This window comes from Chanos chanos, chromosome 1 (genome assembly GCF_902362185.1).
Source record: "Chanos chanos chromosome 1, fChaCha1.1, whole genome shotgun sequence".
Lineage (NCBI taxonomy): Eukaryota > Metazoa > Chordata > Actinopteri > Gonorynchiformes > Chanidae > Chanos > Chanos chanos.
The window spans coordinates 509216-523532 of record NC_044495.1 but is presented as its reverse complement, the minus strand read 5'-3'; the positions used below and the strand labels follow the sequence as shown (position 1 = coordinate 523532).

The 14317-nt window shown below is 41.7% G+C and overlaps 1 protein-coding gene across 1 annotated transcript; it reads left to right on the top strand.

Annotated features, from left to right (window-relative positions):
• The first annotated feature begins 5837 nt into the window (after positions 1–5837).
• Positions 5838–14092, top strand: LOC115817132 (probable global transcription activator SNF2L2). Its single transcript, XM_030780380.1, has 7 exons — positions 5838–5921; positions 6201–6206; positions 9465–9688; positions 11562–11667; positions 12264–12365; positions 12718–12811; positions 13938–14092. Exons 1-7 carry the CDS (start codon positions 5838–5840, stop codon positions 14090–14092), a joined length of 771 nt encoding a protein of 256 aa, XP_030636240.1.
• Positions 14093–14317: the final 225 nt, after the last annotated feature.

Sequence of the window (14317 nt, the reverse complement as noted above, 5' to 3'; positions counted from 1 at the left end):
CAGGGGACAGGGCTAAAGCAGTTTAGCATGACTGGGATCATGTCAGGGCAGCCAGCACACCCCATGTGACATTTGACCCTCGGGGCTGCCCTTTAGAAACTGAGAATCTTACGGGACAATCCACCCATTTCCTGATGGGCTGACTGGACAGGTCCAGCTCTCAGTGCAGTTCATGAGTCCAAGCATTAAAATGTAGCATCATAAAAGATTTTGGACCGCTGTTGAAGACTGGTACCAGAGTTTAGCTTCGGTGAAAAGTGTTATGAACAAAGTGGTTCATCAGTGATTTGCAGATGTACTGTATCATTTGGTGCTCATGCTTTGATTGTGAAGTAAAGAGAATTAGGAAATTGGATGGCAGCTGAAGAAATCTCCAGAGATTCCAGAAATGTGGCCACAAGGCTCTGTTCTGGGTCCCATATCCTACCATTAGGAGATATTACTCAGACAGAGGTATGACATTAACTGATGTCAGACTGACAACATTCATATATATATATATGTGTATATATATATATATATATATGTGTGTGTGTGTGTGTGTGTGTGTGTGTGTGTATGTGTGTGTATGTGTGTGTGTGTGTGTGTGTGTGTATGTGTGCGTGTGTGTGTGTGTGTGTACAGATAGATAGATAGATAGACAGATAGATGTGTGTGTGTGTGTGTGTGTGTGTATGTCTGCAATACCAGGTCTCTCCCAGCTCTCTAGATTAGCCAGTTTTTTAAGGACATTAAAGACTGGATGGCCAGTGACTTCCTCCTACTCAACCCTGATAAAACTGAAATGTTAGTCCTAGGACTCAAATCCTCTAGAAACAAGATGCTTGAGTACAGTCTCTGTTTAGACAGTCTTACTGTCATATAAAACGCTACAGTTAAGAACCTTATAGTCGTGATGGACAGCGACTTAACATTTGGAACCCATATTAGTAATATACCTAGAACATCATTCTTTCATCTCCGTAATATAGCCAAGATAAGGAGCATGCTTTCCTTATATGATGCAGAGAAGATTACACATTTGTAGCTTAACTGCAATGCACTGTCAGAGAGGTGCCTCATCAAGTTCGTAAACAAGCCTCCGCTGGTTCCAAACTCTACAGCCAGGATTCTTAAAAGTACTAAGTTGTTTGAGCATATTAGTCCTTTGTTGTCCAAATTTAAACTGAGTACCTGTTCATATTGATTAAAAAATTCTGGTTTTGACATGTAAGTCCTCAAATGGTCTAGTCCTCACATACCTAAGGAACCTCCTAAAGGCTTACAGTCCTCTAAGACCTCTTCTTTCAGTACCCAGAACCAGCGAAATCCACATCTGGAGGAAGAACCTTCACCCATATGGCTCCTAAACTATACAACAGCCTTCTGATCAATGTCTGGGACTCAGAAATACTCTCTCAGTTTAAGTCTAGACTAAATACTTACCTATTCAGCCAAGCATATAGTTAAATGTCTTAGCCAGAGGGGTTGAGGTGGTGGACCGTGGTCATGGAGTGTTTTTCGGTGAACTGAGACGTCGATGCTATCTCCGCTCTATTCACATGCGATCACTTAAGTTTGTTGACAATGGAATGGAGAGTTGTTGATGTCTTGGGGTTTATGCTCATCCTGTGAGTTCTTGTGTGTGCCAAGGAGCAGTGACGGAGAAAGAAACAGTCCGTTAGCATTTTCTCCTACACTTTGTAGCCCCTGTTCATTAATTACTCTTTCCATTTGTCTTTGATTGTTGTTTACTCTGTTACATCCTTCAGCTATCAACTAACAAATCATTGAACTTAGTCATGTCACTTGCACCACAGCCAGCTCCTGAACAGAAACATGCTTGGATTGTATTCTGCCTGTAGGTCTCTTTGGATAAAAGCATCTGCTAAATTGATACATATAAAAGATTTAGGAGAGTTAAGGATGAAGAGAGGGAGTTGTTGCAGTGGGACACCAGCTCAGTTCTGGAAGACTTGTGGTCAGCAGAGTAGCCCTGTGAAGGCTCATGTGGTGAAAAGCAGATGAGTTGGGATCAGGGAAAGCAGGCAGGCAGAGCAGCACGAGTTGGGATTTTGTCCAGTTTTGGAGGCTGACAGAGAAACGGGGAAATATCCAGAGAACTTAGATCCAGGGCAGAGGGAGAATCAAGGTAGTGATCTAGCTAAGTTGGATAAGGTAGATGAGACAGGAATCCAGGAAATAACTATAGTCCAAATCAGTTGAGAAAATCCTTTTGGTGTGGTTGGATGTAGCAGACAGGAATATAGTCCAACTGAGACAGTAAACTGAGAAAATGCTGTCAGTATAGTGTAGGTGTAGCACACAGGGGAGATGGCCCATTGGTCACTGACACTACTCTATAGAGTATATAGGGGGATGGCCCAGTGGTCACTGACACTACTCTATAGAGTATATAGGCGGATGGCCCATTGGTCACTGACACTACTCTATAGAGTATATAGGCGGATGGCCCATTGGTCACTGACACTACTCTATAGAGTATATAGGGGGATGGCAGGTTAAGAAGGGGGATGGCACCCCCCCTCATCTCCCTACAAATCGCCTACTGGATACAGGGCTAGTTGTGTCAGAACTTGTATGGACGAAATGACCATGAGGTAACTCTGAAAAAATTGCTGGGGGGAGGGGGGAGGGGGGGGCTGGGGCTGGGGCTGGGTTCAGCGGAGTCAACCCAACATCAGCCTGCTGAACACAATCAACTCAACGCAGCTCTTTGCTGAAAGGGGGCAGAGACCCACACTCACGTATGCACACGAGTAATAAAATAATCTGGAGTGTCTGAAATGATTAATTCTTGGTGAACCTGTAGCATACATATGTTTCCACCTCTGAATTAAACTCAGCTAACTCTAAACACAAAAACAAGTAAGCACATTTTTAAGATTAATTTCAAACAAGCTGATAGGGTGATATATTTAGCCCTTCTCTTGACTGGGCAGGTCTGAGTCTTTCTTCCTTTGTGTTTGTACAGTAGCAGGGTGATGTGTAGCGACATGACCCAGGTGTAGCATTGTGTGAACTCACTAATGCAAATTCAAGATTTTCAACTGGATTTGGAGTCAGACTGAACTGGAATCAAACAAAGCTTAATTGAATTCAGTGAAATTCCATTTCACATTCTACAGGGTGAATTTTAAACATAGAATTCTTACTCTGATTGTGAACTTGGCAAAATGTATTTTAAGTGCTACTTCCCAAAAACAAACTGTTAAATGTAGAATGGATAATTGATGTAAACACAGATACCTGTTGTTTGTAGTTGCAGCCATATTAAATTTCAAAGGTAACTAGATAAGTAGACATATACATTCAGTTGCTGTGACAGTGCTTTGAGATAAACTGATGCTGAGTCAAATTTCAGACAATTATCAGGTCACCTGAGAGGATTTTTTTTTTTTTAATATTTTTAATAGTTAATTAAGCATTGTTAATTAAGCATTGTTAATTAAGCATTGTGGAATGTCATTTAAATTTCTCTCGAGTTTTCACCATCAGTCAGTTTTGAGCTTTGGTTCCTATTATTCCAATTCAATTCTAACGGTTTCAAAGAAGGCATTAATTCTATTTCAATAATTATTCATCAGTAAATTAACTGATGTTTTTAGTTCAGTTCAACATTGACCCAGTTCTGGTGTTACTGACTTTATGTTCTTTAGGTATTCACACACGCACACACACACACACACACACACACACACACACACACGCACGCGCACAAACACGTACATGCACACACACACACACGCACACACACACACACACACACACACACACACACACACACACCCAGATGTGTGCTAGCATGTTGACTTGAAGCGTGTCAGTTTGACACACTGTTAGATAATCCTGATGACTGAGATGCACAAATGATTGTGTAACTGATTTTTTGTAATAATGGGTTTTTGTCATTCTCTCTCTCTCTCTCTCTCTCTCTCTCTCTCTCTCTCTGTCTCTCTCTCTTTCTCTGTGTGTGTGTGTGTGTGTGTGTGTGTGTGTGCGTAGTAATGGAATGCTATACCATAACAACTCCGTGAGGTCTGCAGCCAGTAAAACGTGTTGTTGCCATGGTAACCTGTCTTACTGGAATGAGGTGCTTTACAGATATGCCTCACTTGCTTGGACTGGAAAATATGAATATGAAATTTATCATTAAAACAGTCTGTCACCACACCACAAAAAACCCACCCCCCAGCCCTTTCCTACCCAGCCATTCTGAACAACAGATTCATATTGGGGTTTTTTTATTCTACATTGATGTGAAATTTTGTCCTGTCTGTAGTGATTCCAGTTTTGCCACAACAGCCATACATTAAAGCACAGAGCGTATGATGGGAGAGGCAGTGATTCAACAGACAATAAAGCCATCTCTGAATGATGACAGACAATAAAGCCATCTCTGAATGATGACAGACAATAAAGCCATCTCTGAATGATGACAGACAATAAAGCCATCTCTGAATGATGACAGAGACGGGTGTGGCTGACCTTTAGAGCAGGGGTGTGTGGCTGACCGTTAGAGCAGGGGTTAGGGGTTAGGGGTGACCATTAGAGCAGGGGTTAGGGGTGACCATTAGAGCAGGGGTTAGGGGTTAGGGGTGACCATTAGAGCAGGGGTTAGGGGTGACCATTAGAGCAGGGGTTAGGGGTGACCTTTAGAGCAGGGGTTAGGGGTGATCTTTAGAGCAGGGGTTAGGGGTGACCATTAGAGCAGGGGTTAGGGCTGACCATTAGAGCAGGGGTTAGGGGTGACCATTACAGCAGGGGTTAGGGGTGACCATTAGAGCAGGGGTTAGGGGTTAGGGGTGACCGTTAGAGAAGGGGTTAGGGGTTAGGGGTGACCATTAGAGCAGGGGTTAGGGCTGACCGTTAGAGCAGGGGTTAGGGGTTAGGGGTGACCGTTAGAGCAGGGGTTAGGGGCGTGAGTTTGCTGATGTGGGTAATGATGGGGAACAGTGAAGATTTGGTTAATAATTAGAGTGCTGCTGATCTGCTCGGTTGAGTGTAAAATATATCATCTTGTTTGATACAAACATATTAATGTGTCCAAGAAAATGAATCAGACAGACGAATTATAAGACTGTGAGAAAAAAGAACAAATGCCATTTGCAGATTAATGCAAATATATATATTATATGTTAGATATTATATATTAGTAAACCAACAATCACCAAAAACATCACCATCTCATTAGAACATATGCATATGGACCTGGCCAACAGTCACTATCTATTTATTATATGGACAGGTTTGTGAGTCTGGCATGTGTGGGTGTGCGTGTATGCATGCATGTGTGTGTGTGTGTGTGTGTGTGTGTGTGTGTGTGTGTGCGCGTGTGTGTGTATGCATGTATGTGTGTGTGTGTGTGTGTGTATGCATGTGTGTGTGTATGCATGTATGTGTGTGTGTGTACGCGCGCACGTGTGTGTGTGTGTGTGTGTGTGTGTGTGTATGCGTGTGTGTATGTGTGTGTGTGTGTGTGTGTGTGTGTGTAGCCTCCTCTGGCAGCCTGAATAGAAAATAGTTTGAACACACAGTAAAAATGAGTCCCACTTTAGCAGAGGGGTGTTTAACGGAAAGCGAGAGGCAGGCAGGAAAAAAAGGAAAAGAAAAGGGAATGCGACAGTCAATATTAAAACATGCAAAGAGAGGAGCTGGACTCCGGGCCTCTCCACCAGGAGGAAGAGAGAACGGCTCTAGACGGTAACCAGACATTCCTCTCTCTCTCTCTCTCTCTCTCTCTCTCATTCTCATCTTCCCAACACCGATTGATTTGTGTATGAAAAGCCTGTGCCTCTCACCGCCCTCTGGGGTTGTGCTTTTTGAATGATCAGCTGATGAAGAGACTGTCTGCGTGCTGCTATGCTGGCGTGCTAATTCTCTCCCCTCCAGCTGATACCCGGTCTGGAGACTGCAGTCAGGTAAATCGCCCTCTTCATTTTCTCGCTTAGAGCATGCTACGGAGCCAGGCTGCATCACTCACACACACAGATGAGAGGAAGAGAGAGAGAGGGGGAGACAGACTGTGAGGGTGGGAGTGCAGATCTGATCTGTGGATGATGAAGGGCATTGATTCCCAGACAAGTCAGTTTTCTTCAGAATGAAGCACGTTTTATGTATAGCCTATATAGATACATATATATATATATATATTCACAGAGATATGCTTTTATCACTCACAGACCATGTACCGGTGACAGACACAGGTGCTAATGCGTGTCCACGTCTCTATGGTTTTTACTTTATTTCTCGGTTTGTGTTTCATTTGTTTATTTATTTATTTGTTTTTGAGCGTATGAGGTGCAGAGAGAGTTGCAGTATTTTTCAAAGCCTGGCTCATTAATGGCATTTCTCTTCATTCTCTGACGTTTGGACATATGCAGGCTGCGTCCGTGTCTGGGCAGACCCTTACGCAGCTCAGTGTCGGGAGGCCTCCGTTGACATCGTACTCAGGTGTCTGTCGGTGTATTCAGTGCTGACTGGTGTGGCGTGTGTGTACTGTGTGTGCTGTTTAAGTGTCTGTCTCTGTGAACACACATCTGTGTTCTCATGTTTGTATTGGATGTTTTTCATTCACTGGGAATTTGCACCTGTTTCTTAATCTTTGTGTGTTTGTGAGTTACACATCAGTGGTCACCAGTCCAGCATCCCCTTCACACTGTCAGTCACCTGGAGTCAGGGGTGAGGCTGAGTAAACACCTTAAACTGCCCTTAAGACACATGAACTGAAGGCAGTTACACACATGCACATACACTTAAATACACCATACGCTTAAATACACCGAACTCTCGTAGCCCCACCTCTCTCTCTCTCTGTCATCTCACACAGGTTATTCTCCTCTGTCTGTCTCAGTGCATCCAGTCATGTTGACTTTCAGGCTTTTAACGGACCAGGATGGAGAACAACACAAGTTCAGTCCAATAGAATAATATCCTGCCCCGGTCTGTAGTTCATTCAGTGTTAATTCCTCCTCTGTTCTGTTCACAGCTTTATGGTGCTTCCATAATACAGGTGATACGACACATGTGTTGATGTATGCAGACAATGAAAAAAAGTGTAAGATGCAAAAAAAAAAAAAAGAGAGAGAGAGAAAAAGAAAAAAGTAATCTTGGACATTTGTGTTTTACTGTCTGTAAGAAACTCAACATTTTGCATCAACAATGAAACAGCTGATAGTTTAGTAGGAAGTGATAATAAACGTACGAAATTATAATTAATTGATTTTTGTGTGGTTTGCAGGCTCAACAATGACGGGAAATGGAACTGTTATCTTTATCTTTATCTTTATGGGATTGATGTGGACAAACTCTGAGCATTTTCACATTGGCTTTGATTTTCACTGTTTAGTGCTTTTGGTCGATCCAGACAGCAGACAAAAAGCCGTTTCATTTTATTTGTTACAACATCATTCCGTGAAGAACTGATCTCTGGACGAGAATTTAAAAGAACGCTGCAAAAGAAAACTTTGAGAAATTTTGTCAGTGAGAGAGTTAATTTCCTCTGTGTATTTGGTGATTCTGTCTGACTTCATCAGTCAGCCTTTAATCCAGTCAGATCAAAATTAGTCTGTCTCTGTCACTGCTGCTCCAGTCAAAGCCTGAGTGATAGATCCCTCTGAGTGCTGACATGAAAGCTCTGGGAAGTAAGGGAGAGACTGACCAAACATTTCTGATAGGAAGCTGGTGATGAATGGTGTGAAACGTGTCTGTTTAAAGAAGAACATTAAAACATGCTGAGTAGTGAAAGTTTAAATGAAAATGTCTAAATCCAGGTATATCAGACAACTGTTCTACTTAAATGAATTAACTGTAACCAATTAAACTGAAGCCGATGTTTGATCGTTGGTGTTTTTTCTGTCAGAGATGTGAGCTGATGTTTGATCGTTGATGTTTGTTCTGTCAGAGATGTGAGTTGATGTTTGATCTTTGGATGTTTTTTCTGTCAGAGATGTCAGCTGATGTTTGATCGTTGGATGTTTTTTCTGTCAGAGATGTGAGTTTATGTTTGATCGTTGGATGTTTTTTCTGTCAGAGATGTGAGCTGATGTTTGATCGTTGGTGTTTTTTCTGTCAGAGATGTGAGCTGATGTTTGATCGTTGATGTTTGTTCTGTCAGAGATGTGAGTTGATGTTTGATCGTTGATGTTTGTTCTGTCAGAGATGTGAGCTGATGTTTGATCTTTGGATGTTTCTTCTGTCAGAGATGTGAGCTGATGTTTGATTGTTGGTGTTTTTTCTGTCAGAGATGTGAGCTGATGTTTGATCGTTGGTGTTTTTTCTGTCAGAGATGTGAGCTGATGTTTGATCTTTGGTGTTTATTCTGTCAGAGATGTGAGCTGATGTTTGACCGTTGGTGTTTTTTCTGTCAGAGATGTCAGCTGATGTTTGTTGGTGTTTTTTCTGTCAGAGATGTGAGCTGATGTTTGACCGTTGGTGTTTTTTCTGTCAGAGATGTGAGCTGATGTTTGATCTTTGGATGTTTTTTCTGTCAGAGATGTGAGCTGATGTTTGATCTTTGGATGTTTGTTCTGTCAGAGATGTGAGTTGATGTTTGATTGTTGGTGTTTATTCTGTCAGAGATGTGAGCTGATGTTTGATTGTTGATGTTTGTTCTGTCCGAGATGTGAGCTGATGTTTGATCTTTGGATGTTTTTTCTGTCAGAGATGTGAGTTGATGTTTGATCGTTGGTGTTTATTCTGTCAGAGATGTGAGCTGATGTTTGATCTCTGGATATTGTTTCTGTCAGAGATGTGAGCTGATGTTTGATCGTTGGCGTTTTTTCTGTCAGAGATGTGAGCTGATGTTTGATCTTTGGTGTTTTTTCTGTCAGAGATGTGAGCTGATGTTTGATTGTTGATGTTTGTTCTGTCTGAGATGTGAGCTGATGTTTGATCTTTGGATGTTTTTTCTGTCAGAGATGTGAGTTGACGTTTGATCGTTGGTGTTTATTCTGTCAGAGATGTGAGCTGATGTTTGATCTTTGGATGTTTTTTCTGTCAGAGATGTGAGTTGATGTTTGATCGTTGGTGTTTTTTCTGTCAGAGATGTGAGCTGATGTTTGATCTTTGGTGTTTTTTCTGTCAGAGATGTGAGCTGATGTTTGATTGTTGATGTTTGTTCTGTCCGAGATGTGAGCTGATGTTTGATCTTTGGATGTTTTTTCTGTCAGAGATGTGAGTTGATGTTTGATCGTTGGTGTTTATTCTGTCAGAGATGTGAGCTGATGTTTGATCTTTGGATGTTGTTTCTGTCCGAGATGTGAGCTGATGTTTGATCGTTGGTGTTTTTTCTGTCAGAGATGTGAGCTGATGTTTGATTGTTGGTGTTTTTTCTGTCAGAGATGTGAGCTGATGTTTGATCTTTGGTGTTTTTTCTGTCAGAGATGTGAGCTGATGTTTGATTGTTGGTGTTTTTTCTGTCAGAGATGTGAGCTGATGTTTGATTGTTGGTGTTTTTCTGTCAGGCTGTGCAGAACGAGCTGTGTGAGGATATGGAAGAGGAAAACAGCATAAAAAAACGAAAAGCTGATCACCCCGGCAACCAAGACTCTCAGACTGGACAAGAGACGGTGGAGAAAGTGAAAAAGAAACGGGGTCGTCCTCCTGCCGAAAAACTACCCCCCAACCCTCCCAAACTCACCCGACAGATGAACACCATCGTGGACATGGTGGTCAACTATAAGGACATGTTTGTATCACTAGTACTCACAAGACATGCATGATAACCACAGCATTCAGCCAACAAAACAAATTAAGCCATTTAGACTATTTCAGTTCAAAGGCTACATCAGTAGCCACTGGCCGATAAGATGGCATCTGTCATACACACTAGGACTGCTGAGTGCGGCCTACAGTTACTACTAACACATAATTGGTCCACAAAAAAACAAACAAACAGGAAAAACAGAGTGAATAAAATGTGGCTACTGCTGTGTGTACTGAGGATAAAAACCCCTGCAATCACAAAACACACACACACACACACACACACACACACACACACACACACACAAAACCCCAAAAACATGTTACAGATCCTTTCTCAACACACAATCCACACAACCAGCACACACACAACCCCCCCTCCCCCAAAAGAAAAACAAGCACGTTAACATAGCAGCCAACAGTCATGCTCCACACTTAACCAGGCACACAGGGTTTAACTGCTTCAGCTAATGACAAGTAATAGAGACACATGCATACTAAGGTCCCTTTATTCTATACACGTATGTAAAATATCCTAACAGCAGGTTTTCCAAAGCTCCCAGCTGTTGCTGAAGGGTTCATCACTGATCACAGATGTGTTAGACGTGTAGGTTTGGGGTTGAAAAGGAACAAGGGCAGGTACTGCTTTTGTTCTGAACCAATCAAAGGTGCACCAGAAGATTTCAGGTTCCTTTCAAGGTGGGAAAATAGATGGAAATACTGAGGAACTGAAGTACTGAGGAACTGAAGAACTGGAGAACGATACCTGGCTCTGACAGTTCTCCCATCAGTCAGTCAGGGAACAGACCCCTCAGAATCAACATCGTTTTTTCAGAATTGTTTTAATGACCACACGACCGAGGTCGGTGGAATTTGCTTTTGGTACAGCATGTGGGTAAGCTCAGTTCCACAGTGTCAGTGACATCAAACATGGGCAGATGTTAACATCACATTAGACATTCACCATCTCATCAGACATTAGAGACACTGACTAGCACAGCAGACAGTATTCACAGATGCTATAAGACAAAATTCACAGACAATATTCACAAACAGTATGTACACGATTGACACAGGAGGATTCACAGATGCCACAGACAAAATCAACAGACAATATTTACAAGATTGGCACAGGACATTTAAGAGAAGTGTTCAGAGTCTTTATTGCAGTTGGAACAAAACTGCTTTTAAAACGGGATGTTTTGGCGGGCAGCGTCCTATAGCGCCTCCTAGAGGGCGTCAGCTGGAGGGTCAGAGATTATTATTTCACTCTTTTGATTGTGTGTTTGTGATAAAGTGATTCAGCTGAAGGGGTGGGCGGGAGGTAATCTTGGACAATTTATTAACTATGCGCTGCAGTTTTTTTGCGTGTGACAAGCCGAGCTGCCGTACCAAACCGTTATGGATGAGGTGAGTATGCTCTCAACGATGGCTGTGTAGAACTGAAGGAGGAGGCGTCATTTTACTTTGAATTTTCTGAGCTGTCTTAGGAAAAACAGTCTCTGCTGGGCTTTTTTGGTAGTGTGATCAGTGTTGATGTTCCATCTGAGTCCATTTGAGTGTATTGCTGATGTGGGTGCCAAGAAATGTGAGTGAGTCTGTGATGGTTATGGGTTCTCCTGACATGTGTATGGGGCTTTTGGGGGGCATGGGTGCTGTGCCGGAGGTCTAGGATGAGTTCATGTGTTTTAGATGTGTTGAGCTGGAGGTTGTTATCCAAGCACCACTCAACCCATTAACACTCACCTACAGCAGTGGAAAGACAAAGAATGACCTAAATGGTGAAGCTGTAGTCTGGTGTCTGTCTGCAAAAATCCCCAGATCACACAAATTTCTAACACTCTGTTGTCCTGCAGGGTGGGTCGGCAGATCAGCAAGGGCTTTGTCCAGCTGCCCTCCAGGAAAGAGGTGCCCGAATATTATGAGCTCATCCGGAAACCAGTGGACTTCAGGAGGATTAGGGTAAACTGTCCTTTTTAAGAACATCGTCATCTCTTCATGCGTGTGACTTTATTTCTCTTTCTCTCTCCCTCTTCCCCTCACCAAACCTTACCAAAGCCTAAGCATCATACACCAGTTCAGGTCAGCCGGCGGGAGTGCCAGTCACATCTTGTCAAAGTGAGGAGAGATTTAATGAGAAGAAATGGGAGCTGAGACAGTGTTGCATCACCTCCTTAGTGAATGACTCTCTTTCACATGTATCTGTTATAAGAACTCTGAGATCATCATAACCAAATAATGGACACGATCACAAAATGACAATACAACATAAAAATGACAGATAAAAGGAGTGCTGTGCTGGTCAGGTAAGAAAGCTGGTTTATGACGACTGGAATTCTTACAACAGATACATGTGAAAGCTGGTTTATGACGACTGGAATTCTTACAACAGATACATGTGAAAGCTGGTTTATGACAACTGGAATTCTTACAACAGATACATGTGAAAGCTGGTTTATGACGACTGGAATTCTTATAACAGATACATGTGAAAGCTGGTTTATGACGACTGGAATTCTTATAACAGATACATGTGAAAGCTGGTCTGTGATTTACAGGAGCGGGTTCGTAATCACAAATACAGGAGCATTGCAGATCTGGAGAAAGACATCAGACTGATGTGTCACAACGCCCAGACCTTCAACCTGGAGGGATCTCAGGTGTGACCCGGATACCTGTCCTTAGCTTTCACACATTAGCCATGCTTTCACCAAAACATGTAACCAAGCAAGTCAAACATGTGTTAAGTATTTGTGTTTGTCCTGTAAGTAAGGGTAGATAGCTAAAACAGTCTATATGTATATTAGAGCTGTTCTTATTAGTGTGGTGGTCTTTCACACCGTGCGTGTGTGTGCGTGCGTGTGTGCGTGTGTGTGCGTGTGTGTGTGCGTGTGTGCGCGTGTGCGCGTGTGTGCGTGTGTGTGTGTGTGTGTGTGCGTGTGTGTGTGCGTGTGTGAGAGTGTGTGTGCGTGTGTGTGCGTGTGTGTGTGTGTGTGTGTGTGTGTGTTTCAGATTTTTGAAGACTCGGTTGTTCTACAGTCTGTCTTTGAGAGCGCCCGGCAAAGAATCGTGGAAACCAGTGATGAACACAGTGATGAAGTGGAAGGTAGCCATGCAGACTTAAACTATCCTTTTGATTTTACAGATGCATCAATGTATATGAACAACCAGCAATATAATCTACTGCTGGGACTTTTTGGAAACATACCATGGGTCTACACTGTGTTTCTAGTGAAAATATGATACTCAGGCTTCCAAGAATTTTGGATGTAGATTTAAATGTGTAATATTAGACTAGAGAAATTTACTCAGTTCTTTGCAATCTAATGGCCTCATGTGTCATGGCAAAATGTCACATTAAAGTAGCAAAGTGTTGAAGTATTTGGCTTATCTCAGCACCGAGTAAGTTTTATTATCATCCTCAGCCCCACCCTATAACAGCTCCACCCATTCACTGACCACACCCCGTTATAAGCTAGACCTCTATATCAGCAATACCAGTACATCTATACCCCTTCATCAATTATACCTCCTTACCCATATATTAGCTACACCCCTGTATCAGCTGTTCCCTATATCATGTATATATTGTAGTCCATGGGAGGTTGTAGCCAGCATGACCAGTCAGCATCAGGGAAGAGCATGTGATTGACAGACAGCCTGGGGTTGCTACTAGAAACAGAATTGCTCACAATTAAATAAAAAATTCTGGCAAATAGAATTACAAAGCACAATCAGATTAATTCTTGATCGATTAGGAATCATTCTAATAACACATAATTATAATAACATGTTTTAATCATGGACATATTTATTTCTTTTAGATATTTAATTTATTTCTGTGGCTTTCACAGGTCAGTCAAGTCTGAGTTTTAAATTAATACTGGTGATATTACTCAGTTACAATTGTTCTAATTTACTCACATTTTACTAAATTATTATTGTTCTAATTAACTCACATTTTATTCAGTTATAACTGTTCTAATTAACTCATGTTTTATTTAATTATAACTGTTCTAATTAACTCACGTTTTATTTAATTATAACTGTTCTAATTAACTCACGTTTTATTTAATTATAACTGTTCTAATTAACTCACGTTTTATTTAATTATAACTGTTCTAATTAACTCACATTTTATTTAATTATAACTGTTCTAATTAACTCAGGTTTTACTGGGTTAGAATTAGCTCATCACAGCTGTCTAAAGTTTTTTGCTGGTTTTCTTTCAGTGAAAACAGAGGCCACAAATCCGGCGCTGGACTCCACGTTGGAGAGAAATAAAAGTAGCAGTGCTAACGCTGACACTAAGACGATGAACATTTACAGAGAGAAAAGGGAAAGCACTGATGAACGAAAGAACAATAAAGGAATAAAAGAGCAGTGAGCTGTCACTCACAGCCGAGACTCCGCCCACAGCACCGCGCAGATCTACCGCATGACCTACTACACTCTCATACAACCAACCCAATTATTATCACATAACTGTCTTCTGATGAATGTTGTTCTGCAAAAAATAATAATAATAATAATAATAATAATAACACACCACCAGTCATAATTTCTACATTTTATTCTAATGACACCAATCTGTCTGATCACATGAGGTGTG